The 26,052-nt window shown below is 48.2% G+C and overlaps 2 protein-coding genes across 3 annotated transcripts in view; both read right to left on the bottom strand.

The window, feature by feature from the left end:
- Positions 1-2,346, bottom strand: part of RNF175 (ring finger protein 175) — a gene marked incomplete at both ends in the record, with an annotated part of 29,367 nt that extends 27,021 nt beyond the window's left edge. For both annotated transcript variants that reach the window (XM_084245231.1, XM_084245232.1), the window contains one exon: positions 2,281-2,346. In XM_084245231.1, the coding sequence (XP_084101357.1) occupies positions 2,281-2,346 (66 nt within the window). The remainder of the gene's footprint in view (positions 1-2,280) is intronic.
- Positions 2,347-14,827: 12,481 nt separating this feature from the next.
- Positions 14,828-21,311, bottom strand: SFRP2 (secreted frizzled related protein 2; the record flags this gene model as incomplete). Its single annotated transcript, XM_084246362.1, has 3 exons — positions 14,828-15,132; positions 18,605-18,685; positions 20,810-21,311. 3 exons carry the CDS (start codon positions 21,309-21,311, stop codon positions 14,828-14,830), a joined length of 888 nt encoding a protein of 295 aa, XP_084102488.1.
- Positions 21,312-26,052: the final 4,741 nt, after the last annotated feature.

Raw genomic sequence — 26,052 nt, 5'->3', positions numbered from 1 at the left:
GTGAGCATAAATCAGATTCAGTATGAGAGCTCTGGAAGAAGGTGCTTTATTCCAAGAGCCATTGATCTCTATACAAGTCATATCCTACAAGACTCCCCGGGTCCTTCTCTTTTTGCTGTTCAAGATTTTTAGGATCATTTTGCTTCCTGTTAAAATTTGTTTATAATAAGGAACAAGGTTTTTATTTCAGTTACAAGGAAAAGTCCCCTTTGCTTTTTACCAGAAATACTGTGCTTACTTGTCTACCAGATGCCAAGTCACTTTTCACCAAGTATGATAACCTATTCTGCTGATGACCAGGAAAACTCAGGTAATGGAAACTGTAGCTGAAAAGATTTTTTTCTAAATACTAGTAAGAACTTCCCCACATCAAGTGATATTAAAATCATACTCATATTTCCTAGGGAAAATCAAACTGTGAAAATGATGATACTGATGACACTGAAGAGACTAATATTACTAATAGTAGGTGATTGGAAAAGTCATGACTTTTTTTTCTGTTTTTCAAGCAAAAATGCATCATGACTTTTCTGATAACCCAATAGTTCCCAACACATGGTATTTTTTATTTGGGTGGAGTCACCTTTTTGACAATTTTTTTTTTCCTGGTATGGTATCTTGCAAGTCCATTCAGGATCTTAAACCGAATTTATTTTGGAGAGCAACATGATGCTAATATTTATCTAGAAGGATAACAAATACGGGTAGCTTGGAAAATCAAAAGAAGAGTAAAAAATTGAGGCTGGGCCTACTGGTCATCAAAATCCATGGTAAAGCCACAGAAATTAATTGAAAGCAGTTCTGGCCCAGGAATAGGAAGGCAGATGAGTGAACAGAACATAGAGTCCAGGAATAGACCCAAGTGCATATGATAAATGAGTCACTTCAAATCATGAGGAAAAATGGATTGTTCATTAAATGGTGCTGAGACAATTGGCTAGGCATTTGGAAAAAATATAAAGCTGGATCCAGAGCTAATTTTCCACTTCAAAATACATTCCAGATGGGTCAAATATGTACACGTAAAAAAGAAAATCTTAAAAGTGCTAGAAGAAAATATCATACAACGGAGAGGGTCTTTCTAAGTATGATGTGGTGCCTAGAAATGATAAAGTAAAAAAACAAAATACACATTTTGAAGATGTAAAAGTCAACTACACATAAATCCCCAATGCACGGTTGGGTACCCAAGAATCTGCAGCCTAGCTCTCTTGTAGGTTCTTTTATAAGACTTCACAAGCCCCAGAGTTCTGGGTCATAGTGAATCTCCTGAAGTTCCCCATGGTTGCACTACCATCCCCCAAACAATTTCTCTCACTTCTAAGAAATTTGATAACCTCTTTTCCCTCCATCTAGAATTCCCACTTCCTCTACCCCCACCTGGCCATGCCTCATCCAGCCTCTGAGGTCCAGCGGGAAGGCCTGGCCCCATTGGCCTTAACACAGCCTGGCCCCCTCAGGAGCAATCTCCTGCTTCTTAGAAATGCTACAATGCTTTACCTGAATCTAAATAATTTTTGTCCATGTTTTACTTTGCTTCCAGGATGTGAGTCCACCACTAGGGCACCCGAACTCCATTTGTAGTTCAGCTCCGGGTACCTAATCATAGCCTAGGAATTGTCCTGAGAAGGGAAAATAAAGCGGTGGGTGGGTCTGTAATCACCACCAGTGGGAGGCAGAGAGAGCCAGCCCAAAGGTTCTCCAAGGTCAGCGCACCCCTGGGAACACGTTAGACTTGCAAATGATCAGGCCCTGTGCTAGAGGGGAGCAATTTGAAACCCGGAGACAGAGGCCTGAAGCTGGGAGGTTAATGAGCCTTCCGGATAATTCTGATGTGCGCTGGGGTTTGAGAACTAGAGTCCTGCCTACCAGGCAGCCAACCGGCATCCCTCAGCAACTCCAATGCCTACGGTCCCCGCCTGGGCGCTGGGCGCTTCTGCCAGGGAGCCAGAGGCGGCTAGCATGGAGGGCAGAGAATGGGTAAGATGAGCCGGGTAAGGTTGGTTCTGAAAGAGACAGAATGAGGAGAGAGAGGGCGGGATGGAAGTATTGGGGAGCAGAGGAAGGACCGGAGGTAGAGAAAGACAAACAGGCGCTGGGCTCTCCTGAGGTAGGCTGAGCAAAGCCACCCCGCCTTCCAGAAGCTCCTCCATCCCTCTGTCCTGACCGGTTCGCACCAGGTGGGGGTGGGGGTTTTGGAGGTCTGCGCTGGGCCCGGCCTTCCTTTCCCCGCCCGCACCCCCACACCCGTCTCTTCCCGGCCTGCAGGGCGCTGCGTACCTGCTCGTGCTGGGGGGGCGCCTCCAGCACCGGCGCAGCCTGGCGCGCCCTGGGCCCCGCGGCCATGGCTCGGCCGCGCCCACCTTCGCAGCGCGGGCGGGGAGGGTCCGGGGTGGCCACCGAGCGGGCGCCCCTGGGGCTCACCAGGCGCGAGTGGGAGCCGAGCCTGCGGCCACCGGGTGAGCGCCCAGCCCAGGGCCGTGCGGAGCCGGCGCGGGGAGGCTCCTGGCGCGCGCGCCCTTTCGCCCTGCGCCCCGCGCCCCGCGCCCCGCGCTGGCTTCCCCCGACCCCCGTTACTGGTGTTCCTCGTCGTCCTGGGTCCTCAAGAGCCCCCGCAGGTCCCGCGCCTCGCCGTAATGCAGGCATTCGGGGAGCGGTCGTCTTCATCGCCTCTACAGCGTCCTGAGCTGCGTCCTGGGCAAGAATCAGAGGTTTTGTTACCAGGCCTTGGGGTGGAGGAGGGCTCTGAGGTAGGGAGAGATCTGCGGGAGGATGGAGAGGAAGAAACGGAGGTGAGAGAGCGAGGGAGGAAGAGAGAGCCTTCCCCACTCAGCTCTCTCCCTCAGTGTTTCCCAGAAGATGCGTCTCACTGGGTCTGTTTCTAGCTACCTGCAGAGACAGAGAAATCGGAAGGTATACCAGATGGCTTTCCAGACCTAGGCGGTTGAACTCCTTGCACCTGCTGTGCTTTGTCCTCTGGGCACTTTGCCTTTCTTTCTTCAGTTATCTGCAGTTTTAATAATGCGGGCAGTTCTCAGGAAAAGTCCCGCTTGACTCCACAGATGGTAAGGGGGAGACCCCACTGTGGGGAAGGCCAACCTTCTTGGCTGTGCCTTTCCAGACATCTCCCTGCCCCTGGGAATCACCCACACTTTGCCTTTGTCCTCTCCATATTCAGGGGTGCCTTCTTTACCACAAGCCTGGACTCAGGGCTTGGAATAAACTGGAACATTTGGGTGGCATACTTGGAGAGGAACTGAGGGCACTAGATAAAGAGGGAACATGCAAGGATACAGTCTCACTTAGAAAATGTAACTTATTCCATTCCAGTTTGTGATGACTCATAGTTTTCCCGAATGGGCCTCCAGTGGTGACTGACCAACAAGACCTACTACATGAGCCCCGCCTCCCAGTTCAGGGGGTAGAGACAAACAAACAGCCAGTACAAGTTATGGTGGTGAGTATTTTGGTGTTGTCTTAGAGCATCAGGATTCCCTGAAGACCAGATCGCTGGGTGCCTTGCAGTTTCTCATAGCACAGGTCTGGGCAGGGGCATGAGAATTTGCCTTTTTAGCAACTTTCTTGGTGATGTTGCTGCTGTTGCTTGCATCCCCAGAGTGCCAAGCTTGAAGCAAGATCAGTGTGTTGGAGGTAGTGTTCCAGATGGAGGCGGTGGGATGCAAAGGCCTGGGTGCTAGAGAACACAGTGCATTGGAAAAAAGGAATAAAAGTAAGTGCTGGCAGGAATGAAAGCTCATTGTGTGCAAGTCTCTGTGCCAAGGACTTTCCCTGTGTTAGCTCACTCCATTCTCCAACTACCCCTTCCCACGAGATGTTTGGTATTGTTGTCGACGTTTTACTTGTGAGAACACAGAAATACCAAGAGCTGCAGAATCTGGTCTAGGTTTGGTGCAGTAGGAATTTGAACCCAGAGAAGGCTGACTCCATGGACTGGGAACTTAACTGCTCTGAAAAATGACTGCAAAGGTCATCATGTGTCAGATCAAGAAGGTCTGCGTAAATCACACTGAGGGTCTGGACTGCAGCCTGGGAGAAGGGCGGCATGACAAAGTGGTAAGCGAGAAAATGACATTATTTAGACGTGCTAATTGGCAAGAGTGGAGAGGGGGCTCGACTCTGATATAAGATCAGTCATAAAACTATTGCTGTGGTTCTAGCTAAAGATGGCAGTGACCTTGGTGGTGTATGTGAGTGTGTACATGGGAGATTGAGTAATGTGGATGAATCGGAGTGATTGCAGTAGCACCTATAGGACTTAACTGATCTTTGAGGTTGGTGTCCAGCCATCCAGCTTGAACACTTTGGCATTTGGGCAGATGGCACTGCCATCCCTGAGAATGGGACTATTGAAAGAGCAGCAGATTTGGGGTGAAAAAGATAATGAATTCATTTGGACATCAATTCCCTACATAGCTTCCAGTCTGTCTTCATATAACCCCAGGATCTCCTGAAATCCCTTTGGATACTACCTCATACCTTCCCAAAGAAGATCTAGAATTTTTAAAAAATGATTTATTTTATTTATACAAGAAACGGGGTATAGGCCAGAGGCATGGGGTATAGGGTGAGAGGATTCACCAGAGACAGAGTGGGGCACAGAACAGGCAGACTGACGAAATACACTGCTAAGGGGAGCAGCGGGCGAGACAGGAGACGTCTGCCTCACCAAGTGGGACCCTCGCCGGCCGACCAGGAGCGAACTGGCGCTGCAGAAGCTGCGGACAGCTTCACAACGCTCCACTCAACTGCCTGCGCCACCAGGGAGGCCCTAGAAGAAGATCTAGAATTTCCTTTTCCTAGAAAATATCTGGCTTCTGGCAGGCGAGCGAATTCTACCACTTAACCACCTATGCTCATAATTTCTGACTTCTGGGTGTGAGGCTGTCTTCCATTGTTGATATCCATATATTTTACTGGAGATACAGGTAAACACAAAGATAGTTGTCTTCCCCTGCTATTAGCTCATCAATCATAAGAGAATCAAACTCTAACAGTCTACTTCTCCCCACTATTAATGGGGTTTAGATTTGCTCAAATCTATTCTGTCATACTGGGTTCCTTCAGTGAATACATTCCAGATGGGCAGAACCAATATCTCATTTCCTAGTACGTTAACCACTGCTTTCTGCAGCAGTTCAACAAATCAAAGTTAATTAATTTGCAACTGTTTCCCAATCAGATGGTTGGCAGCTGTTTCTTCCATGAGTGCTGGACTAGACAAACTATATTCCTGACGCTTTGTTCTCATCTCTTTAGCATATTTGCCCTGGCCTATGGCTCTTCCTGACATCTGGTCTAGGGCTCAGAGGTGACATAGTGATGTTAGGGAGTAAATGATCAATTTCATAAAAATATTTAAAAACAAAGTGGAATCAAGAATAATTAGTTTAGTGTAGTAGTTGGTATAGAGAAATATGCTCATGGAAGGGAATAGGGAAAAGACCCCAATGAACATGTACATTTGCAGGAAATTAATTTTATGAGGAGTGTGGGCAAATTGGCAGAAAAGAGGGTGGACTATTTTAGATTCAAATAGACATTTTTCCAGTGAAAACATTCAGATGCCCAACAGGTATAGGAACAGATGTTTAGCATCACCCAGGGAAACGCAAGTTGAAATCACACTGAGATATCATGTCACACCTTTTAGAATGGCTAGCATCAAAAAAGGCAAGAAATAACAAGTACTGGTGAATATGTGGAGAATACTTACCCTCGTGCTTTGTGGGTAGAGATGTAATTGGTGTAGCTACTATAGAAAACTATGGAGGCGCCTCAAAATATTTTTTTAAAGATTTATTTATTTATACAAGCATGGGTACAGTCAGAAGCGTGGGAGGATGAGAGAATTCACCAGAGCCAGAGCAGGGCACAGAACAGGCAGACTGACGAAATACACTGCTGAGGGGAGCAACAGGCGTGGCAGGAGAGGTCTGCGCACCATGTGGGACCCTTGCCAGTGGCCGTGGATGGAACTAGCACTGCAGAGGCTGCGGGCAGCTTTGCAGCCCAGCGCTCAACTGCTGCGCCACTAGGGGAGGCTCTTCTCAAAATATTTTTAAGAATAGAAATTAAGGGGTCTCCCTGATGGTGCAGGGGTTAAATTCTCAGCAGTGCTATCAAGCTATTGCCAGCCACTGTGGCATGAGTTCGATCCCCCTCCAGGGAGCTGACACACATAGCACAGCAGACCTCTCCCGTCTCGCCCGTTGCTCCCCTCAGCAGTATATTTCAGCAACTCTGCCTGTTCTGTTCCCCACTCTGTCTCTGGTGAATCCTCTCACCCCCCGCACCTCTGGCTTGCACCCCTTCTTATATGCATAAATAAATAAAAATAAATCTTTAAAAAATAGAAACAAAATTTTTAAGAAGTATAAATAGAAAATAATGTAAACCACTTGGAATAGATAAAATCATGAGCTTTTCTGTAATTTTAGGAAAATCAATTATTTCATTTATGTATATGCAAGTTAGAGTACATGCTTCACCTTTTATATTTTAAATTATGTATTGCATGCTGGTCCGCTTCAGTTTTTCTACCCACTCCCTTCCATTCATTCATCTTTTCCCTTTCTCTGCTGTCCATCTGGGGACAACGGAACTGCCTTGGGCTGATGGTGCCACCTAATGGTTGGTTCTTGCAGAAGTCCACTGCTGTAAGCCCTCGCGTAAGGAAGTCCACAGGTTCTTGGAAAGTGCTGCATTCAAAGAATAGACTAACAAAGGCAGGACCTCAAAAACGATTTTGTTCTACGTGGGCTAGGATTGTTTTACTTTTATCTTCTCAGTGTTATAGCAAAATGATGTTTTTGTAGAGCAAAATGTTACTGGAATTTCTGTTGCATATTTTGCTTTACAATTGATCTTTTCCAAGTAACTTTCTTTTTCAATTTACTCTTGTCGTTTTCGTATTTACACATGAAACGTGTACTTGAGCCTTAGCATCACAGTAAAATGCATGAATGGGTGAATATTCCGAATTTCCAGCCAGGTTTAGTGCAGGTCATGTTTTCTTCTAAGTTTTATGGTATCAGGTCTTATATGTAAGTCTTTGATCCACTTCAAGGTACGTTTTGTGAATGGTGTGAGTTAGGGGTTCAAGTATTGTGACATTATTGAGGGCTACTCCTTTTTGGCTAAAATGTACAGTGTTTAGCTAGATTCTGGTTACGCAGACTTTTGTGAGCTGGCGTGTGGCCCTAATCACCATTTATAACATTACTTCTTTGGAAAAGTGCATTGTGCTTTCAAACCACAGCCTCCTAAATGCACGTTTGGAACACAATCCATTTGTGAGTTGGGAACCCTCTGTATTAATGTCTCTTGGCCCAGGGCAGCACCACAACCAAATGACATGTGGTTTAAGGTTCATGTAACAGTCGGTTCATTTAAATAATGTTAACTGGAGCTCAGCTTTCAGGTTCTCGGGTTTCTGGTTAATTTGGAATAGAGCATGCAGTGATCAGACAACAGCGTACATGGGGCTCCCCACTCCCTGTGGAGAGATGGGCTAGTCCCACTTTTCACCAAGTGTCCTGCGGGCTTTAGGGGGGAGCCTCTTCCATGGGCAAGCTTCTCATTTTCAGTTGAGCCATTGATCTGGAGTAAGAGCGCCTTTGCAAAACCAGCTATGCTTTCAAGCCTGGAAGTTCAGCTTGGGTCAATCTCTTTTTTTTTTTTTAATTTTTTAAAAAAGATTTATTTATTTATTTATACAAGTACTGGGTACAGTCAGAAGTGCAGGAGGGTGAGAGAATTCACCAGAGCGGGGAACAGAACAGGCAGGCTGATGAAATACACTGCTGAGGGGAGCAGCAGGCGCGGCAGGAGAAGTCTGCGCACCATGTGGGACTCTTGCTGAGGGCCAGGGGTCGAACTGGTGCTACAGAGGCTGCAGGCAGCTTTGCAACCCAGCGCTCAACCCCTGCGCCACCAGGGCAGGCCCATGGGTCATTCTCGTTTACTCAGAACAGGGGCCCTCTCCACGGGAGGGAAAGCCATATTTCAATCCTTAATGGGGCTCCTTTCCCTCCCCTCTCCTTGTTTTGTTTTTCTGGTGCCTCCTCTATGAAGTCTCAGCTTTACCAAGTGAGAAGCCAGACAGCCTCTCCCAGGCAAAGCCAATCTCCACTGTCCTGACTAGTAAAAGAGTTAGTATTAATCACTCAGGTGTGCCAGGCATGGGGCTAAGCATGCCGTGTTTGAAATCATTTAAACTTCAGGGTTGCCCACATTTTACAGATGAAGACGTTTATTTTTTATTATTTTTTGAAGATTTTTTTATTTATGCATACTAGTACTGGGATACAGGCCAGAGGCGCAGGGGTGGGGTGGGTGAGAGGATTCCCCAGAGACAGAGTGGGGAACAGAACAGGCAGATGTACTGAAATACACTGCTGAGGGGAGCAGCGGGTGAGACAGGAGAGGTCTGCCACACCATGTGGGTAGCTCCCTGGCCAGCCGGGGATCAAACTCGTGCTGCAGAGGCTGCAGATAGCTTCATAGTGCTGTGCTTAACCCCTTGCACCACCAGGGAGGCCCATGAAGACATTTAAATGTAAAGAGGTTAATTACCTGATCTCAGAATGCACAGAGGCACCCAGGGCTCTGCCAACCCTTTACCACCTGAGTTGTATGTGGGGGCCCTGGCTTTCTTAGGGGTGCCCCCACAAAACCCATCCTGGTTTGGAAGTTGTGTCTGTCGTTTCTAGTTGAGACCAAGGACTTGCCATTATAACCACCTCAGGTAAACTGCTGAGATCATGTTGTGCTTCTGTTCTGCACTTGTACATTCTTTTTTTTTTTTTTAAAGATTATTTATGCATACAAGAATTGGGGTATAGGCCAGAGGTGCTGGAGGATGAGAAGATTCACCAGAGGCAGAGTGGGGAGCAGAACAGGCAGACTGACTGAAATACTGCTGAGGGAAGCAGCAGGCGAGTCAGGAAAGGTCTACTGCGCCACGTGGGTTGCTCCCTGGCTGGCTGGGGATTGAACCTGTGCTGCAGAGGCTGTGGACAGCTTCATCCTGCTGTGCTTGACCCCTTGTGCCACCAGGGAAGCCAAGAGTCACATTCATGCAAAAGAAAAATATCAATACTCCTATTTTCTCCTGAGTTTAGGTATTTGTCCTGCTCGAGGTCTTGGAACGAGACCAGCTAGAGAAGCAACAGGAGGTCACAGTTATTTCCTCCAGGAGAACAAGGTGTTAAGAAGAAGAAATACTTTGCTTTTTCACCATTAAGTATAATGGTAATTGTTAAGTCTAAGTAAATGGCCTTTTCAGGATAAAACTAGTTTATTAAGTGTTTTATCCTGATAGGGTGTTGGGTTTTGTCAAGAGCTTTTCTGCATTGATTGATAAGATTATGTGGCTTTTGTTCTTTATTTTATTCAGATACAATGTTGTCTTGATTGATTTTTATATACTAAACTAAGCTAGATACTTGGGGCGAGACCCACTTTGGTCTTGGGCATAATCCTTTTGATATCCAATGTACTGTTGAGGATTGTTGCATCTAATTTCATAAGGAAATCTATAATCTGTAGTAGACTATAGTCTTCTTGCGACTTCTTTTTCTTTTTGTGGTATCTGGGTAATAATGGCTTCATAAAATGAATTGGGAAGTGTTCCTCCCTCTCCTGTTCTTGCACGAGTTTGTGAATGAAGGTAATTCTTAAAATGTTTGTTAGAATCCACCAGTGAAGCCATCTGGACCTGAGCTTTTTTTTTTGTGGGACAGTTTTTGATTAATAATTCAATCTCTTTACTTGGTGTAGATCTATTTCTATTTTCTATTTGCTTTTGAGTCAGCTTTGGCATCTTGTGTCTAAGAATCTGTCACTTTTGTCTAGGTTATCTAATTTCTTGGCACAAAATTGTTCACGGTTTCCCCTTATAACTTCCTTTCCTTCTGCAAGGCTGGTAGAAATATCCCTCTCTCATTTCTGCTTTTAGTTATTTGGGTCTTCTTTCGTTTTGGTAGTTTTAGCGAAAAATTTGTCAATTTTGTTGATCTTAAGCAATGAACTTTTCCTTTATTTTCTCTCTTCTCAACTTTGTTTCCACTCTAGTCCGTATAATTTCCTTCTGCTTGCTTTGGGCTTAGATTAATCTCCTTGTTTAATCTCCTTGTTTGATTTCTTGTTTGTTTTTTTTTTTTTGTTTGATCTTGGAAGGTTAGGTTGTTGATATGAGACCTTTTCTTCTTTTTAAATCTAGGCAGCTATTTCCCTCTAAGCATGACTTAGCTGCATCCCATCCTTTTTGCTATATTGGGTTTTCGTTTTCCTTCACCTAAATTTCAAACACATTTAGGAATGTGTTGTTTAATTTATACATATTTGTGAATTTCCCAAATTTCCTTCTGTTATTTATTTCTAATTTCATTCCATTGTGGTTGGAGAACATATTTTGCATGATTTTAGCCCTTTTAAATGTATGGAGTCTTGTTATAGGGTCTAACATGTGGTCTGTCCTAGAGAATGTTCCATGTGCACTTGTGGGTGAGCTCAAGGATTTCAGGGCAGATCAAGGAAGGATAGGAGTGTGTGCTGGCAATTGTACAGTAAGCTGATTATGGGGTATTAGGACGGGGGTGCTTGAGGGGGAAAGGAGAGGGTCTGCTGTGTCCAGATGATGTCACTCAGTAGCAAGGTAGGAGTCAGAGAACACCAAGGCAGCAGCTGCTTGAGGTTTTTTGTGTCGTCTGGGCTTGTCTTATCTACAGCTAACAGATATTGGTTATAGCTTTGCAGGGTGTGCAAAGCAGGCAGGCTCTAAAAGATGAAAACATATTCTCATTTGGGTATATTTAAAGCAATTGAATGTGTTAATTATTTGAGTTTAGTTTTGAGCTACTAGTCTAACTTATTATATTAAAAAAAAGTAAACATCATTTCTGGGCTCTCTATTCCATCGACCTATGTGTATGTTTTCATGCTGATACACACTGTTTTGATTACTATAGCTTTAAAATAGTTTGTAATTTTTTTCCTGGGTTCATTTAAGATGATTATATGATTTTTACTCATTATTTTGTTAATGTGTCATATCACATTGTGTGTTGTGCTTTGAAGTTTTGATTTCTACTTGTGCAATGTGATTCATAAAAGGCAAAAATCACATTTTTTCATAATCTATATGCAGTGACTGCATGATGGGTGCCTGTGTCCTTGTCTGGATCTGCTTTTTTTTTTAATAAAGATTTATTTATTTATGCATGCAAGAGCTGGGTTACAGGTCAGAGGTGTGGGGGGATGGGGGTCTGAGAGGATTCACCAGAGACAGAATAGGGAACAGAACAGGTGGATTGACTGAAATACACTGCTGAGAGGAACAGCGGGCCAGAGAGGAGAGGTCTGCTGCACCATGTGGATTAGCTCCCTGTCTGGCCAGGGGATCGAACCCATGCCTTGCTGCAGTGGCTGCAGACAGCTTCATAGTTCTGCAGCTTAACCCCTTGAGCCATCAGGGAGGCCCCTGGATCTGCTTTTCTAGGGGACCACTCTCTCCCATCAAGAGTTGAAAGTAAACCAGAGTTGAAAGGTAAAAAACACAGTCAAATGATCATTCAATGAGAGAACAGAGAATGAGCAATCTAAGTTGCTATTAGATAAAATGGATTCTTTTAATCCATCCCAGTGTACTGATTGGGATACATAGAAACTTTGTCCTTTATGTGCTTAGGAAATTGTGCCCTCCAAACTCTTTCAAATGTGTCCTTGTGCAAGTACTCACTTCTCAAGTTATTTGGGAAGATAGAAATGGTATTACATGCACAGTAGAATTGTATATTTTACATCTTCTAATTTTTTTGTTTAGGCTGATTCCTTATTTGGGTCATCTGAGAATTTATTCACGGAGCACAGGTCTTCTTAGGAAACACAGAACTCCAGTGTCCTTTGATTGTTTGCTTTCTTCTTCCAATAATGGATGGACATTCATGTCTTTATGTACCTACAAAAGAAATATGATAGTTGAACAAGTTAAGAATAATTAAGAATACAGTCATGATTATTCCAAGAATAAATAAGCCATACCTATGTGAAATATCACACAAAATGAATTGAAAAATTAAACAAAACCTACCTGCACTGCCCAAGCACATCTCATTGACTTTAGTCTTGTCAAAGCAGTGAGCACTGAGAGCCCACAGGGAGCAGGCATGGCAGGAGGCAGACATGAGGTGATGCCTGAGCTGCTAGCTCCTTGCGGTGTGATGGAGGAGGCCATGTCTGGCCTTAACTTGCTCTCCAGAGTGGAAGTTTCTGCATCCAGTATAGAAGCAAGTGGCTTTGGGCTTGATTGGAAGGAGTTTTCAAAGGTCAGCTCCTTCTAAATTGTTTTTTAGTTTTGATGCATTGTAAATATTTCTGTCATCTAATTCCCAAATCCTAGATTTACTATTTCCTTTCTTTTCCTTCTCTCTCTGTCTCTGCCTCTGTCTCACTCTGTCCTTTTCCAGCATCCCTCGTTTCCTGTTCCAAGTGTTTACAAGTTTTGGCCTTGATGCATGAATGTCCTCAACTTGTGTAGTCCATAAATGCCTTGCAGGAAGAAGGCTGATGTCTGGAGTTTGTGGAATCAGATGAGAAGCAGCGAAGCAGCAACCCAGAGGAAAGGAGAGGAGCTGCCCAAATCCTGCCACCCAGGTAGCGGGTGCCATTGTTGTTTCATGCGAGCAGAACTTCAAGTTCTGCTGGGAGGTCAGGGATGTGCATTCAGGAAACTCTCAAAGTAAATTGACTAAATACAGTCCGACCAAGTCTTCACATGAACACCAGGACAACTTCATATTGGGAGGGGACACCTTGCACTCACATCTTGCTTGTCCTTATACTTCCTATAACTTACCAGCTCCGTACTTATATTATGTAATTATTTTCTTTCATTCCCTAATGTGTCCCCCGCTCAGCACAGGGCCAGGCACAGGGCCAATAAATATTTGTTGAGCAGATGAGTGTCACCACGATTCTATAATCCATGCCAGCAGCATTTGTCATCTGAGAGGCCTGGGTTTCAGCTGTGGTTCTGCCTCTTGGGAACCAGGCTGTCTAATTCCTGAGTCTTAGTTTCCTCATGCGTTTAATAGAATTTCTCTGTAGCTCTCAGATAAAACAGTGAAGCATTTGGATGGACAATTTGTAGATGGATGTCTAGCTCCTTCTCATCCTAAAGCTGTTTTATCACCATCCTCTCCCTTCCCACTGCCTTTCATGGATATTCTTCAAATCTTAGCTTTTTAATTTGATGTTACCATTTAAGTGGGGAAGGAATGAACATTTTGGTGGTGATTCTTCTTTGTCATTGGAAGGACATCTGAAAATGAAAAGCACCACTAAAGCTCATGAACCTCAAGTTTAGGGGTGCAGCCGTATGGCTGTAACTGAACCCGTAAGGGACTGTAAGCAAGTAAGTTCTTAGCCTGCAACGCTGTTCATCCCTGCAGGGTCCCTGGTGGTAAAACTGTAAAGATATAAGGCACAGGGCAAGCACCAGCTGGCAGGGTGGGGAAGATACTTTCTAAGTATCTTAAGAAGCAGACACTTTTGAAAAATATCAGATGGCTTCACTATAGGAGGAATAGAGGAGAACCAAATAAGGGATCACAGGAAAAAATAATAACAATAAAGAAATAAACAAAATGAACAGGCAACTATAAATCAGAAACATTTTTGCAGAGAAGGGGAAGAAGAGGGATCAAAACAGGGGAAGGAAGAGCACAGGGACTATGGTGGTGGGAATTGGTGGTGGGAATTTTACAGGCACCACACCTGAGAGGAGAAAGCATACATTGCACAAAAATGAACAATGATATAAAATACATATGAACAAATAAATTATAAAAAAAAAAGAAGCAGATACTTGAAACTGTGGGAGGGCTGGGCTTGCAAAGCTCAAGGTGACCTTTCTCTTCCAGCCCCTCCCATTCCTTCCACCAAGAAGACAAGACGAAAGAGGAGGTAAAACAGGAGGTCAAGTTTATGTACAAGAATATAATGTTTATCTGAAATATTTACAGGTTGGTTAAAGCAGTATTTTTACAACTCTTTAAAGGTCAACTACTATGTATATTACAGGTCAGCTACAATGGTTTACTTTGCAAAATTAAGTAAAAATGGTTTCAACAAAGCTTAAAGTACTGAGGTCAATTATAAAATTTGTCGGCTTTGCCCTTTATTCAAAGAAATCAAGCTATGGTGCTTAATGGTGCACTTTATAAAAATGGAAGTTCTCGATCTGGAAATGCAGTACATGCTAGGGTTGGAACTTCCCAAGAGGGTGTAGCATGACAGCGAACTGTCCTAAGACTTAGGCGCCTAGTCAGTCTGGAACTGAGGGTGATGTTGAGATAACAGCCAGCTCTCTCTCAACCGGGTTTGCAACCTGAACACTTTGGGCCACATAGAAAAATGAAGCGATTTGTACATGATCGCAACCTCAGCGGAAAGTGAAAATCAGTTGACCCAAATCAAACCGAAGGAAAAAAGCCAGATCAGACCCAAGTCACAGCTGCCTCTATTAAAAACTATCTTTAAAGTGAACTATTTTAAAACTTCATAAAAATATTTATTAGTTTGGACATTTCTACAAGATTTGAGTGGATTTTTCCTTTATGTGAAAACAGCTATCCATTCCTGAGGCCTCCTACGGCCATATAACTCAGGAAATGCTGGGGTGCAAACGTGCAAAAGGCAGGGAAACTGCTCCCAGCTGGGGCTGGCGCTGCGGAGACTGTGCTCGGGACAGGAGCGCTGAGGTCCGGGAGAGGAGGCAGAAGTGAGGTGCCAGGAGCAGCCGGAACTAGCACTGCAGCTTGCGGATGCTGCGGGAGATGCGTTTGAATTCTCGCTGCCCCTTCTGCCACCGCTTCACCGAGGTGATCACCAGCTCCCCGCCCAGCTTCTGTCCCATGACCAGATAGGGCGCGTTGATGTCATTCATCTCCTCGCAGGTGCACTGCAAGCTGTCTTTGAGCCACAGCACCGACTTCTTCAGGTCCCTTTCGGACACACCGTTCAGCTTGTAAATGGTCTTGCTTTTGGTCTCCAGGATGATTTTGGTGTCTCTGTTGATGTAGGTGATTTCCTTCACTTTTATCTTCAGTGCTGTGAAGACAAAGGGGGGCAGGAGGACTCCAGTTATGAGGGAACACAGTACAGACCAGGAGCTCGCTCTCCTCACCCCACTCCACTGCCTCTTGGTGTGATTTGGCTTGGGGTGGGACAAACTTTCTAGAGCTGATGAGACTGTGAGGGCTGCAGGTAGGGGGTTGGGGACTGGGGCAGCAGGTGGCTCCATTTCTAAGGCCTCAAAGGGTTTGCCAAGCACTTTATTTTAAACCAGCCACCCTTTCAAAACACTCTTTGCAGGGATTCAATTAACTTTTCTTCTTTGCCCTTGGTTCTACATAGGTTGCATGTGGTTTGTGCTCTCCCCAACAAATGACTCCCCTATTGGAAACTTCAGCATGAAAAGAAATACCTAACTCTTAGGTGAAACATGATCCTTCTGTGGCCGTAAACTTTAAACTCAATTTATTACGTAGGAGAGGTTTTTGGACAAACCTGTAAGGAAATTATATCACACAATCATTGTTTTCTAAAGAACAGACTACAGGGAAGGGGAATTGATCTTACAGCTGCATTTGATTTGGTAAAGTAACTAACTAGGAGAAAAAAATATTCAAGACTCTTTTTAAGAGCACAACATGCTTAGCTGTAAAAGTGCTTTTCTGAAGACCTCATCTGTATGTCTATCCTCTGCTTGTCCCAGGCCAAGCAACTACAGATCATTGTATGCACAGTTTCCAAAATGGATACGTGGACTCATTAAGCCAAATGTAAGTGGTTTACTATAAAAGACACATTTTACAGTCATGAACAGAATGTGTGGGCAAGAAAACCCTACAAACATGCTGTCATAACATTTCAAGACTCCACGTTGGCAGAGAAAGGGTAGGATTTTTAAGTTTGGAAGGGCCTATCCAGTTAAAATCTCTTATTAGTACTTGAAGCATCTGAAATCCTGACTTGAGTGACTTACACAAGGTGACCAGGTAAGGTTGTCCTGGCCAAGGCTAGTCCCCAGACCTCTGCCTTTAATGTCACTTTGGTCTCTCAAGAAACATTCACTCTTGATCTGGTTAGAGCATTAACTCCCCCAACTGTCCTGTGTCCCAAGACCCTTGGTGCCATAGACAGGTCTATGCATGTGACACATTAGCCTAACTACTAACTTGGGTGGCGCTGAGTAATTTGTTTAAACTGGCAATAGGAGAATAGGCTTGTGTGTGTGTAACTACTCTGGGGGACTCTCGAAAGGAAATGTGATGGAGCATGACTTTCCAGCCAACCAGGCAAATCAAGGATGCCGTGACTTGGCCCAACTATGCTTTTGTCTGATGTGCATCTGAACCCTAGTACTGAATTCCCAGAGATTATGAAATGTAAGTCATGGAATAAGCAATGGGCGGGAGGGGAAGCTGTATGTTGAGAGAAGTGATTCAATGTTACCTGGAAGCCTCACCTAGAGCACAGTTAAGATTTCACCTGGTCACATTAAACATTCTTGAGTTCTAAACATCAGAAAAATCATGACTTTTAACCAGAGGAGGGTTATCACTTACCCTCCTCTAGATATAAAATGGCCAACTTTGCAAAAGCTTACCATTGGGAAGTGCCAGCCATTTTCTCCCTGGATTTCTGACTAGGACCAAATATTAGGAAATCAGAGCACCAAAATAACTCTTCCTGTCCTGGGGATGTGAACAGAGATGGAGGATGTGGAAGGAGGCAGAGGAGACTATACTGTCAGATCTGAAAGTAGGGGTTCCACAAAGGCAGTGGCTGCGGGCTATTCTGCGTCTGCAATTCCCTGAGCTCTAGGAGCACACAGAAGAGTATGATGCTTTCCTGGATGACTCAGGTTAAATCAGAGACTCCACGTCAGTTGTTCTGCTCTGCATCCATCACCCCCTGAAGTACAGAGGAGTGCGGACTACTGCTTACATACCAGGCTCCGCTTCCTACAATTCAGTTTCTTGATCCTTTTTGGGCCAAAATGAATGTAGGGAAACAGAAAACAGCCTGAGAGGTACCTCTGTGTGTGATATATTAAATACTTTCATGTTTGGAAAGGTCATCTCTCTCAAAGGAGAACACACACACTCACACACACACTTTTTGGCACAGGCAATCCTGATTGCGCATCCTTCTAGAGGTATTCTGTAAGGTCACAAAGCAAGCCTGCCTGCCACCAAGCAAGCAGGTAATTGTGTGTGTGTTCCCTAAATTCAACTATTTGGAGCCCCATGATACAACTTTTTTTTTGGAAGTCACTAGAGATCTATATTAAATCTAGAGCAAAGAGCATTAGTTGCCAGAAGAAAATGTTATTTTACGTACATTTTGGGATACATTTCACTAAAAGTGTATTCTATCTTGCCTATAATCAAATCTTGCACCATGGAAGCTAGGAACTGTGCCTGGTCAGGCACTGGGTTTGCGGCGGCCATGTGTTTGGCTTCCACTACTTTGACAGAGGCACAGCAAACCCATTCACGTGGCCTGTGGCTCGTACTTGTGGGGGAAATGTCGGTGAGGACTTGCAATTGTCTCCTTTCCTTTCACCCTTCCTCAGTGGTGTAAAGCTTTTAAGCCCCTGGCGGAGGCTATTATGGGACCAGATAAGATTAAACCGGGGATATGTCCTGAAGAGACCTGGGAATATGGGCAGTGATGGATTGTTCCTAGAGTTTCGGGGACCTGAGCAGATCTGAGATTTGGGGATGGCAAGGGATGGAGGAGGGCATCCCTCAGCAGTGGAGCTGGAGTGATTCAGTCTCAGGGCCTGTGTGGAGTAGGCAGAGGCAGAACTTAATCTGGCTTGTTCAGAGCCCATGACTGCTTGGCAGAGCAGAGACCATCTGTTTAGCAGGAGCTTCAGCACGTATCAGAATACATATCCCCCTGCCCCATGTCATCATTCAGGGATCCTGCAAAGCTTTATTTTTGTTCTTTTTACATTTAAAGAGCCCTTCCCTACCCCAAATTATTAGCCAGTACCCTGGATATATTCACTAGTGGTGGAACACAGAGAACAAAACACTGCGGGTTATGAATAAAGTAGAAATATGTCTTTTTTGGCACTGGAGTAAATGTTTATTTGTGGCCAGCATAATGCCTGGAATCTATTTTGCTGGGGCTGATACTGACATGTTTTTATCCCTAGTGCATGTCGAGTGACTGAAAGAGAACATGGTCCAGGATTGTGTGCTTGTTGGCAAGAAAAAGTCAAAGGGAAATGAGGAATGGGCCGCTGAAAATTCAGACCTTGAATAATTCTAATCATTTGATTATTGCTAAAACAGGACAATGCACTCACCTCAAAAGACACACCTCAGTACAAGAGGGTTACATAGTCAGGACATGGGAAATGCAAGTTAGGTGGTTTTAGGAAGGATGAGCTGTGATGGTGTTTTACCCAATCCTCAAGTAACATCTGCATGCTCCGTACCTTAAAGTTATTGTGAATTCTTGCGAATGTCAAACTTTTTGTTGTCGGTGGTATATTACTTACCAAAATCATTTTTACAAAGAGTTTCCATTATGTCGTTGTCATCTTCATTTTTATTTTTGCAGGCTTCACAGACCTTTGGGGCTGGAAATATGAAAAATTAGTAGGTTTGCTTCAAAGGGAACAGCAGGTGGCATCTGTAAACAACTCAGCTGGGCAAGAATGTCTATTGTCCCGGCAGCCCCCAGACTCTGCCTGCTTCCTAAGGAGTCTCCCAGGCCTCCCTCACACCCACTTTTGGTTTTTTTTTTGATGGGCAAAAAGAGAATACCAATATTGAATAAATGATGTAGGAGAGTGGGCAGGTGTGGCTACAGGACTAGGGGCATGACTGGACTTTTTAGCTCTTTCTTCTGGTCCCTGAAAAAGCTGACTCCAAAGCCTCTTTGGGGAGAAAGCACCAGAAGACCCTTGAGGGATTTTTGGCCAAAAGATCATCCTCAGCTGCAGGTCTTTGGCCCAGTCTCTGCTGGGCTCTCCAGCGGAGATGGGCTCAGGGTGTCATTTCCTGGTCTAACCATGGTGAGGTCACAGGTGGGCTCTTTCCACTTTGAAACACACCCCATTACCATGACAGCCTCCTCTAATGGCTGTAATCACCTGGCACTTTGGGCCAAATTCGTGCAGGTTTTAAGTAATGAGTATTTCATTGTTATCTTTGTCTCTGCCACAGGGTCTTTCCCTCCTTTTGCCTGTTTCAGACTTTCAAAAAACAAAAGACCAAAAATCCACCAAATAAAAGAGCCAAAACTTTCTTGAAGATAATCAGCGTAGGAACAAATTGTCTCCTGGGCCAGGAGAGTGGGCGGAAGGCTCTTTGGAGAGCCTGATTTCTTGGGAAAAGGAAAAAAGAAAATATGTTCCTTTTCTACTAAATATTTATAAATGTGTTAATGTTCTCTAAAATCTAGCTGAAATGAGATTTTCATTAAAATAAAATTGAATTTGCACTGAAAAAGCTTTAGGTGACTCATGATAGAAGAGGTCATCAAAATAGAGAAACCGTGGAGCCTGTTTCAAACAACATAAACTTCTATTCTGAAGATGGAAATGACCTGTGTAGAAATGGGGTGTGTGAGGTTGATGTTGATAGTAGAAAGAAACAGGAACAAAAGCCACACACATAAAACTGCCCTTAACTTCTCTCACCCAAACAAAATGAAATATTTCCAATTAGGAGCTCTGGGAATGTACATAAAATGTTTCTAACCTGTATTGGTTGGTTTTGGTATATGTTGGACAAATGTTCGAAATATGCCAAACATTTGCTATAAATTAGAAATCTAACCAATAAGATGATTGCAAGCTCCCTGTGCCTGCCAGGAAAGATTGCTAGGCAACTTTGCATTTTCATTGACTAAGGATGGCTGCAGGAAAGCAATTATCTAAGGGGGAGATGCTGCTGAAGCCCGTGAAGGAATTAAGTAGCCCCCTTTTCATTCGGGGCAGCCCAAATCAGCTCAGACACACGTTTGTTTCTTTTCAGGGGGGCATCAGAGCCCGTGTGGTTTTCACTGCTTTGATGATTTTTGTGCAGGAACTCCGTTTCCTAAAAACTTGGAAAACACTTCTTTTTTTTTGCATGATTTTCTCCAGTTAATTAAAACCACTCCTAAAAAGAAGCTGATTAGTGATAGTGCGTTCCTGGGGGGTTCCTCTATGCCCACCTGAGCAGTTACAACAATACTCAATTTTCAACAGGCGCTGAGTCAGCTCTGCTTTTATTTCCAAACTTTAAGTCGGCAAAGAACCAAAGTATCTTTAAAGACTGTGAATTTTGACTCTCCCGCTAGTCCGGGAATGTTCCCGGGCGGAGAACCGTCCCGGGTAGGTGCTGTAGGAGGTGGAGGGAGCAGTCTCTGGCGGGGTGCTCACCGCGGTGCGCACCACCCCCCTGCGCTCTCAGCATTGCCCCCCCCCCCCGCGCCAGCGTCTTTAGCAGCAGGATATGTCTAGAAGGAAAAGCCGCCTTTCAAGTCTTTCTTTTCTGTCCCTAAGAAAGAGCAACTGGTTTAACTTGGGAATGAGAGACGGGAGTGGAGGGGCGTCTCAATTTATCGCGACGACAGACCAGGACAAGAGGCGTCTCTGCCCCGCCCCGGATTGGCGCCCCCGGGGGTGCGCACCCGTTATGTGAGACGGGGCCACGGGAACCCCACGAAGGGCCTAGGGTGAGAAGGGTGATGTCGGATAAGGGGGAAGGCTTACCTTCCTCCGTGGCCGGCAGGAGGTGATCACTGCTGGCGAGAGGGATGCAGAGGTCGTTGTCCTGGGGGAAGCGGTCGCACTCCAGCATGTCCGGCCAGGGGAAGCCAAAGGCGGACATAACAGGGGCGCAGCGGTCCTTCACCTGAACGCAGAGCGAGTGGCACGGCTGGATGGTTTCATCCAGATCGTCGAGGCAGACGGGGGCAAAGAGCGAGCACAGGAACTTCTTGGTGTCCGGATGGCACTGCTTCATAACCAGCGGGATCCAGGCGCCCGCCTGCTCCAGCACCTCCTTCATGGTCTCGTGGCCTAGCAGGTTGGGCAGCCGCATGTTCTGGTACTCGATGCCGTGGCACAGCTGCAGGTTGGCGGGGATGGGCTTGCAATTGCTGCGCTTGTAGGAGAAATCGGGCTGGCCGAAGAAGAGCCCCCGCGCCGAGCCCAGGCAGCAGTGCGAGGCGAGGACGAGGAGCAGCAGCGAGCCAGGGCCTCGCGGCATCATGGGCGCGCGACCCCCGGGGGGGCAGAGGGAGCGGAGCCGGGGAACCAAGAGGCGGCTGGGGGCCCGAGCTCGTCCCGGGCCCGCTCGCTCGGCTCGGCGGGGCGGCTTGGAGAGGCCGCAGGAGCGTCGAGACGCGGCGCGCTGGGAGCACAGCGCAGGCGAGGCGCCCTTTGCTCGGCTTCGCGCCGCAAACCCGCGCGCAGCTCCGCGGGCTCCGACCCGGGGGAGCAGAGTGAGCCGCTGCTGGGGCCCAGCCAGAGTTTTCTGGGCCCTTTTTATGCAAATCTGGAGGGGGGCGGACAAGGGAGGAGCCTGTGGGGAGTAACTCGAGGAGGGTTGGTCACTACCCTTTAGGTCTGGTTTTCCGTTGAGAATGTCCCTCATGCGCTCCCTAGAAGTAAATTCTGCACCCCACCCCACCTCCCCGTGCTGCCAAGCGCGAGCTCAAGGATTGCTCCAACAACAAACCTACAGACAAGCCTGGCGCCTGCGTCCCGGCAACAACAGTGCAGGGCGCTGGCTGCGGGAGTTGGGGGGACGCGCGGTTGAGCAGCCTCGCGGCCAGGTCCCGGCGGGAACGCAGCCTGTCCCCCTCTCTCCCGCGAGGCTCGGGTTTGTTTGACCCCAGCCAGAAATTTCTGCACCCGTCCCTGGCCTCAGGGGCCAACTGGAATCCTGGGAGCCGTGACCCGGCAGCCCCGGGGCTCTCTGTGCCTTCGGCTCGCGCCCCGGGACCTGCACGCCCGAGGCGTCTTGGCGAATTTATTTTCGAATCTCCAGCCCCAGTATGAGCCTGGCCCAGCCTAGACGGTGTGCTCCTCTCGCTCACTTCAGAATCAATATTAAAAAGTCACAGGAGAAAACCTATACCTGGAAAAGGAAATAATGCGTTGGGGGTATTATTTTGTTGGTGAATGTCTAAGATTTTGCCGTGGTGGAAAGGCCTTCGCGCTGCCCACCACTTCTCGCTTTGGAAGGGGAGACCTGCCTGGCCTCCTTCCCTCAACGAATGGGCTGTTTCTTTGCTCCTAAACACCGTGCAGCGTGCGCTCTCGAGAGACAGAGTACGTGCTCCCTGGGTACGTTTTGGAAAATTTGGTGCCGAACCCAAAACACTGTCCGGCAAAAATGCGCCAGGTGGGCAGCCTGGAAGGGGTGGGAGCAGACAAAAGAGTCCTGCCAGGGATCCATGAGGCCTAGTACCGGCCTGGCAGAACCGGTTCATTCATCCTATACATGCCAGAGGGCACCGTGCTGGGCGCCGGGTGTGCAGACGGGAGCAAACACAGGCTGGCATCAGCCCTCGGAGGGCTGGAGTTCTGGTGCCCTTGAGAAGTGCAAACAGTAAGTTCGCAGCAGGAAGCCGGGTCGGAGGTGACAGAAAGGGAAGGCATGTGCCTGAGGCTCCTTACCCTAATCGTCCCAAGTCTCACTAGAGGCAGGTCATCTCTCCGACCCCTCCTCCTCCAACCCCCCCCCCCCCCCGAGGGCGTAGGTCTGAGGAGCTGAACCCGGGAGAGCAAGCTCCCCCAGGTTCTTTCATATGCAAGGTGGGCGCATTGTTATTGCTTCCGGGCCTCTAGGACCATCCCCAGGCTCTGCCCGCCGCGTCTCCATCCCTTCCTTCCGGAACAGGCCGTGGCAGGCGCATGGCCGTTCGATGGTCTCACCCATCCTACGCCTCCAGTTGGATGGAGGGCATTCCCCAGGCATCTCCATGTCCCTGAAATCCCTACTTGCAGCTTTTCTCCTTGAAGCGGGTGCTCCGCCGGGGACGTGTCGGGCCGGCAGCTAAAGGCCACTCTTCTCGCCGGGTTGGCTCTGGGGCCTCTCGTTCCTAACTGGATCACCACCAGGCTTCTCGGCTGCGTTGCTCAGCAAAAGCATTTTGAAAAGAAACCCCGAATGAAACGGAAGCGCACCCAACCAAACCGCCAAGCAGGGCCTGAGCTCCGGGAGACGCTAGGTCTTGGGTCCGGGGTGGGACGAGGGCCCTTCCTTCTCCGCTGTCCCCAGGCGCCCCAGACCCCCTAGTGCCCCGCTCAAAAGAGCCGGGAGCCCGTCGGGCAGGTTAGAGGCGATGCGAGCCTGCACACCCGGGCGGGGCTGGGGGACTTGAGCTCCGCATCATTGTTTCGGGAGCCAGCGAGGCCGGATTTGCCGCCAGGGGGCGCCGGGGGTCGCGCTGGCGTCTCCACTGCTCGCGCGCCTCGGGTACCCTGGTTCCGGGGCCCGCGCCCCCTCCCAGCGCCACCCAGCCTCGATCTCACTCCGCACAGGCCACCTCTGCCTCCACCACCCGGACGCGCCCCACTCCCTTCCCTGCCACGGCTCGCGGGCGGCCGGCCCCGCGCCTACCTGCATGCCAGGCGCGCCCCAGGGACGAGCTGAGAGCAGTGGGTTGGGGCGGGGCGCGGGCGTAGGAAAGGAACCCGCTTTGGGGGCTGGGAATAGAGCGCGCACCTCTCCGTGGAAAGCGCACGGACGCCGACGCTTGGGGCCAGTCCCCGCGCGCCTCCCCAGCCGGGTCCGCGCGCAGCCGCCGAGGTGCTCTCACAGGGTGCAGTCCCGCTGCCGCGCCTTCGGCAAAGCGGACGCTTCGGCCCTCCTAGGTGGCCTCCCGGGCCTGTGGGTCTCCTTGCAGTTCATCAAAACTGCCAAAGACTTTTGCTTTTATAAATTGAGAGCAAGTAGTTACCTCCCCTGCCTCCCCGACCCATCCAGTGCCTGCCCAATTTAGGAAGGAAAACTATTCCCCCAAAGCCAGGGTAAGTGGCATCGGGTGGGTAAGCATACCCGGCAGCCTGCTTAAGGGGGCTGCCCAAGCGTCCCTGTTGATGGGGTTCATCCTTCACCCCACCGGTGAACAACCACCTCCACCCCCGCAAAACTGCGGCCTGAAGAGCTTCCACAACCCGTGTACCTGGCTGGACCCCACCTCTGTCCTTGAGTGTTTTCTGTTGTCAGGGGCCGAAGAATATTGTGGCACAAAGTCCGCCAACCTGGCAATAACGGGACTGCTTGGGTAAACCTGTGCGGGCTAGGAGAGCTTCCAGGCGGCAGGACCCCCACTCCAGCTCAGGTTGTCCCGTGAGAGGGGTCTCCAGGCTTCTTAGCTTGCGTCCAGGGACTTGCTACTCCTTTAGAGGGGATGCTTGGGTTTCGACATTGCTAACTCACATGCCCCCCTCCTGGGAGGGTTTAAACCTTTACAACTACTCATGAGTCCGGATTAAAACGCTTACACAGGGCTGGCGGGGGGCTATTTGGGGGAGCCGGAAGAGAGACATTCCGCACCAAAGATAAGCCTGCAATTGCCCACTGAGGGCAACCTTGTCTCCTGAAATCCCCATTGCCATTCGGTAGGTGGGTGTGATTATTTTTGCAAATAAATGGTCAGGAGTAAACTGAGGCACGGAGGACTTTAGAAACTGGAGCCAGGCTGCACAGCGAGTGTCCAGCCGCCGGGGTTATACGCGCCACGGCGCGGGGACGTTAGGACAGCCCGCGCAGCCTTTGGGGACGCGTCCTGACCATTTGGGGATTGCAACGGCGTGGTGCCTGGGCGCTGGTCCGCGAGCCGCGGGGTCACGTCACCTCCTCCGGGTACCGAGGCCCCGGGCTCCCGGCTCCAGGGTGGGCGGAGCGGCGCGCCAGCCCCAGCATCTCTCCCTGGGATTTGCTGCTGCCATCTGGGGGCGCCAGTTCCCAAAACTGATGCTCCTGGTAGGTGGGGGTCGCTTCCTTTGCGCTGTTGAGCTCGGAGATCCTTTACGCTTTGACAAGCTGGGCGTGAGGGTGACTCTTCTGGAGGATAGGCGTCGCCTTGTTCTGTCGCCTTTGGTCCTCCACCCCCCGCAAGGGCGCTCCCTGCGTCTGGTTGGGAAGCCTCCTGGCGCGGTGCCACACAGGGCAGGTGTCGGGCGCGCACTCAGCTCCCTGCGAGCCCCAGGACCCCGAGGATGCAAACGTAGATTTCCGACAAGGAGGTCCAGGCCAGCGACACAAGAGCCTTGCCTCGCGTATAAAGACGAGAAGGGTCAAGTTTGAATAAGAACAGTCTGCAGTTAACTCACGCTCCTGCGCTTATCTCCTGCATTAAGATGTCAGGGGGCCGCTAAACTCTAGATCAGAGCTGGAAAAGCAAAGGGTGGGTCCAGGGAGGCTCTCAGTTGGCGAGTGCGGGGGGGGGGGGGGGTGCTGGTGCGGCGAGCTGGCCGAGGCAGAGGAGCCAGGAATGCGGTGGCCGCGGATCAACTGGAGCCCAGGATCAGGAGCGCGGCCAAGGTTCCCTGCAGAGCCATCCCTGGCCTTACCTGCTGGCCACCTTGCCGGGCAGAAGCCTGCCCAGGATGGGGGCTGTCGTCTATGAGAGCTCGCTGGGTGGTGGGTAAAAGCCAGCGTGAACCCCTGAGGTTCAGAGACCTGTTTGTAGCAAGTACAGTGAACGTGATTTTTGAGAAAGGCCTGAAGCAGTAGATAATTTTGGAATTCAGTGGAAAGTGACTAAAAAAAATGACGAATTGCACCTGCAGTGATAATCCAAGTACTGCAGCAGACCAGTTCCTCGCTCTGGCCCAGCTGTCCTGGAAGCGCCCAGAAGCAGGTTCACAGAGCGCTTCTTTCAGGAGCCGCTGGAGGCTCAGCTTGGCGTCCCTCTGGGGTTTTGCCTGGAGACCAATTTCCTTTTCTTGTTTTGTTCCCTCAATGAGAAAAGTGGTCCTTAGACATTTCGGGAGAA

The sequence above is a fragment of the Talpa europaea genome (assembly GCF_964194135.1).
Source record: "Talpa europaea genome assembly, chromosome: 10".
Lineage (NCBI taxonomy): Eukaryota > Metazoa > Chordata > Mammalia > Eulipotyphla > Talpidae > Talpa > Talpa europaea.
This window is presented reverse-complemented; position numbering and strand designations above follow the sequence as displayed.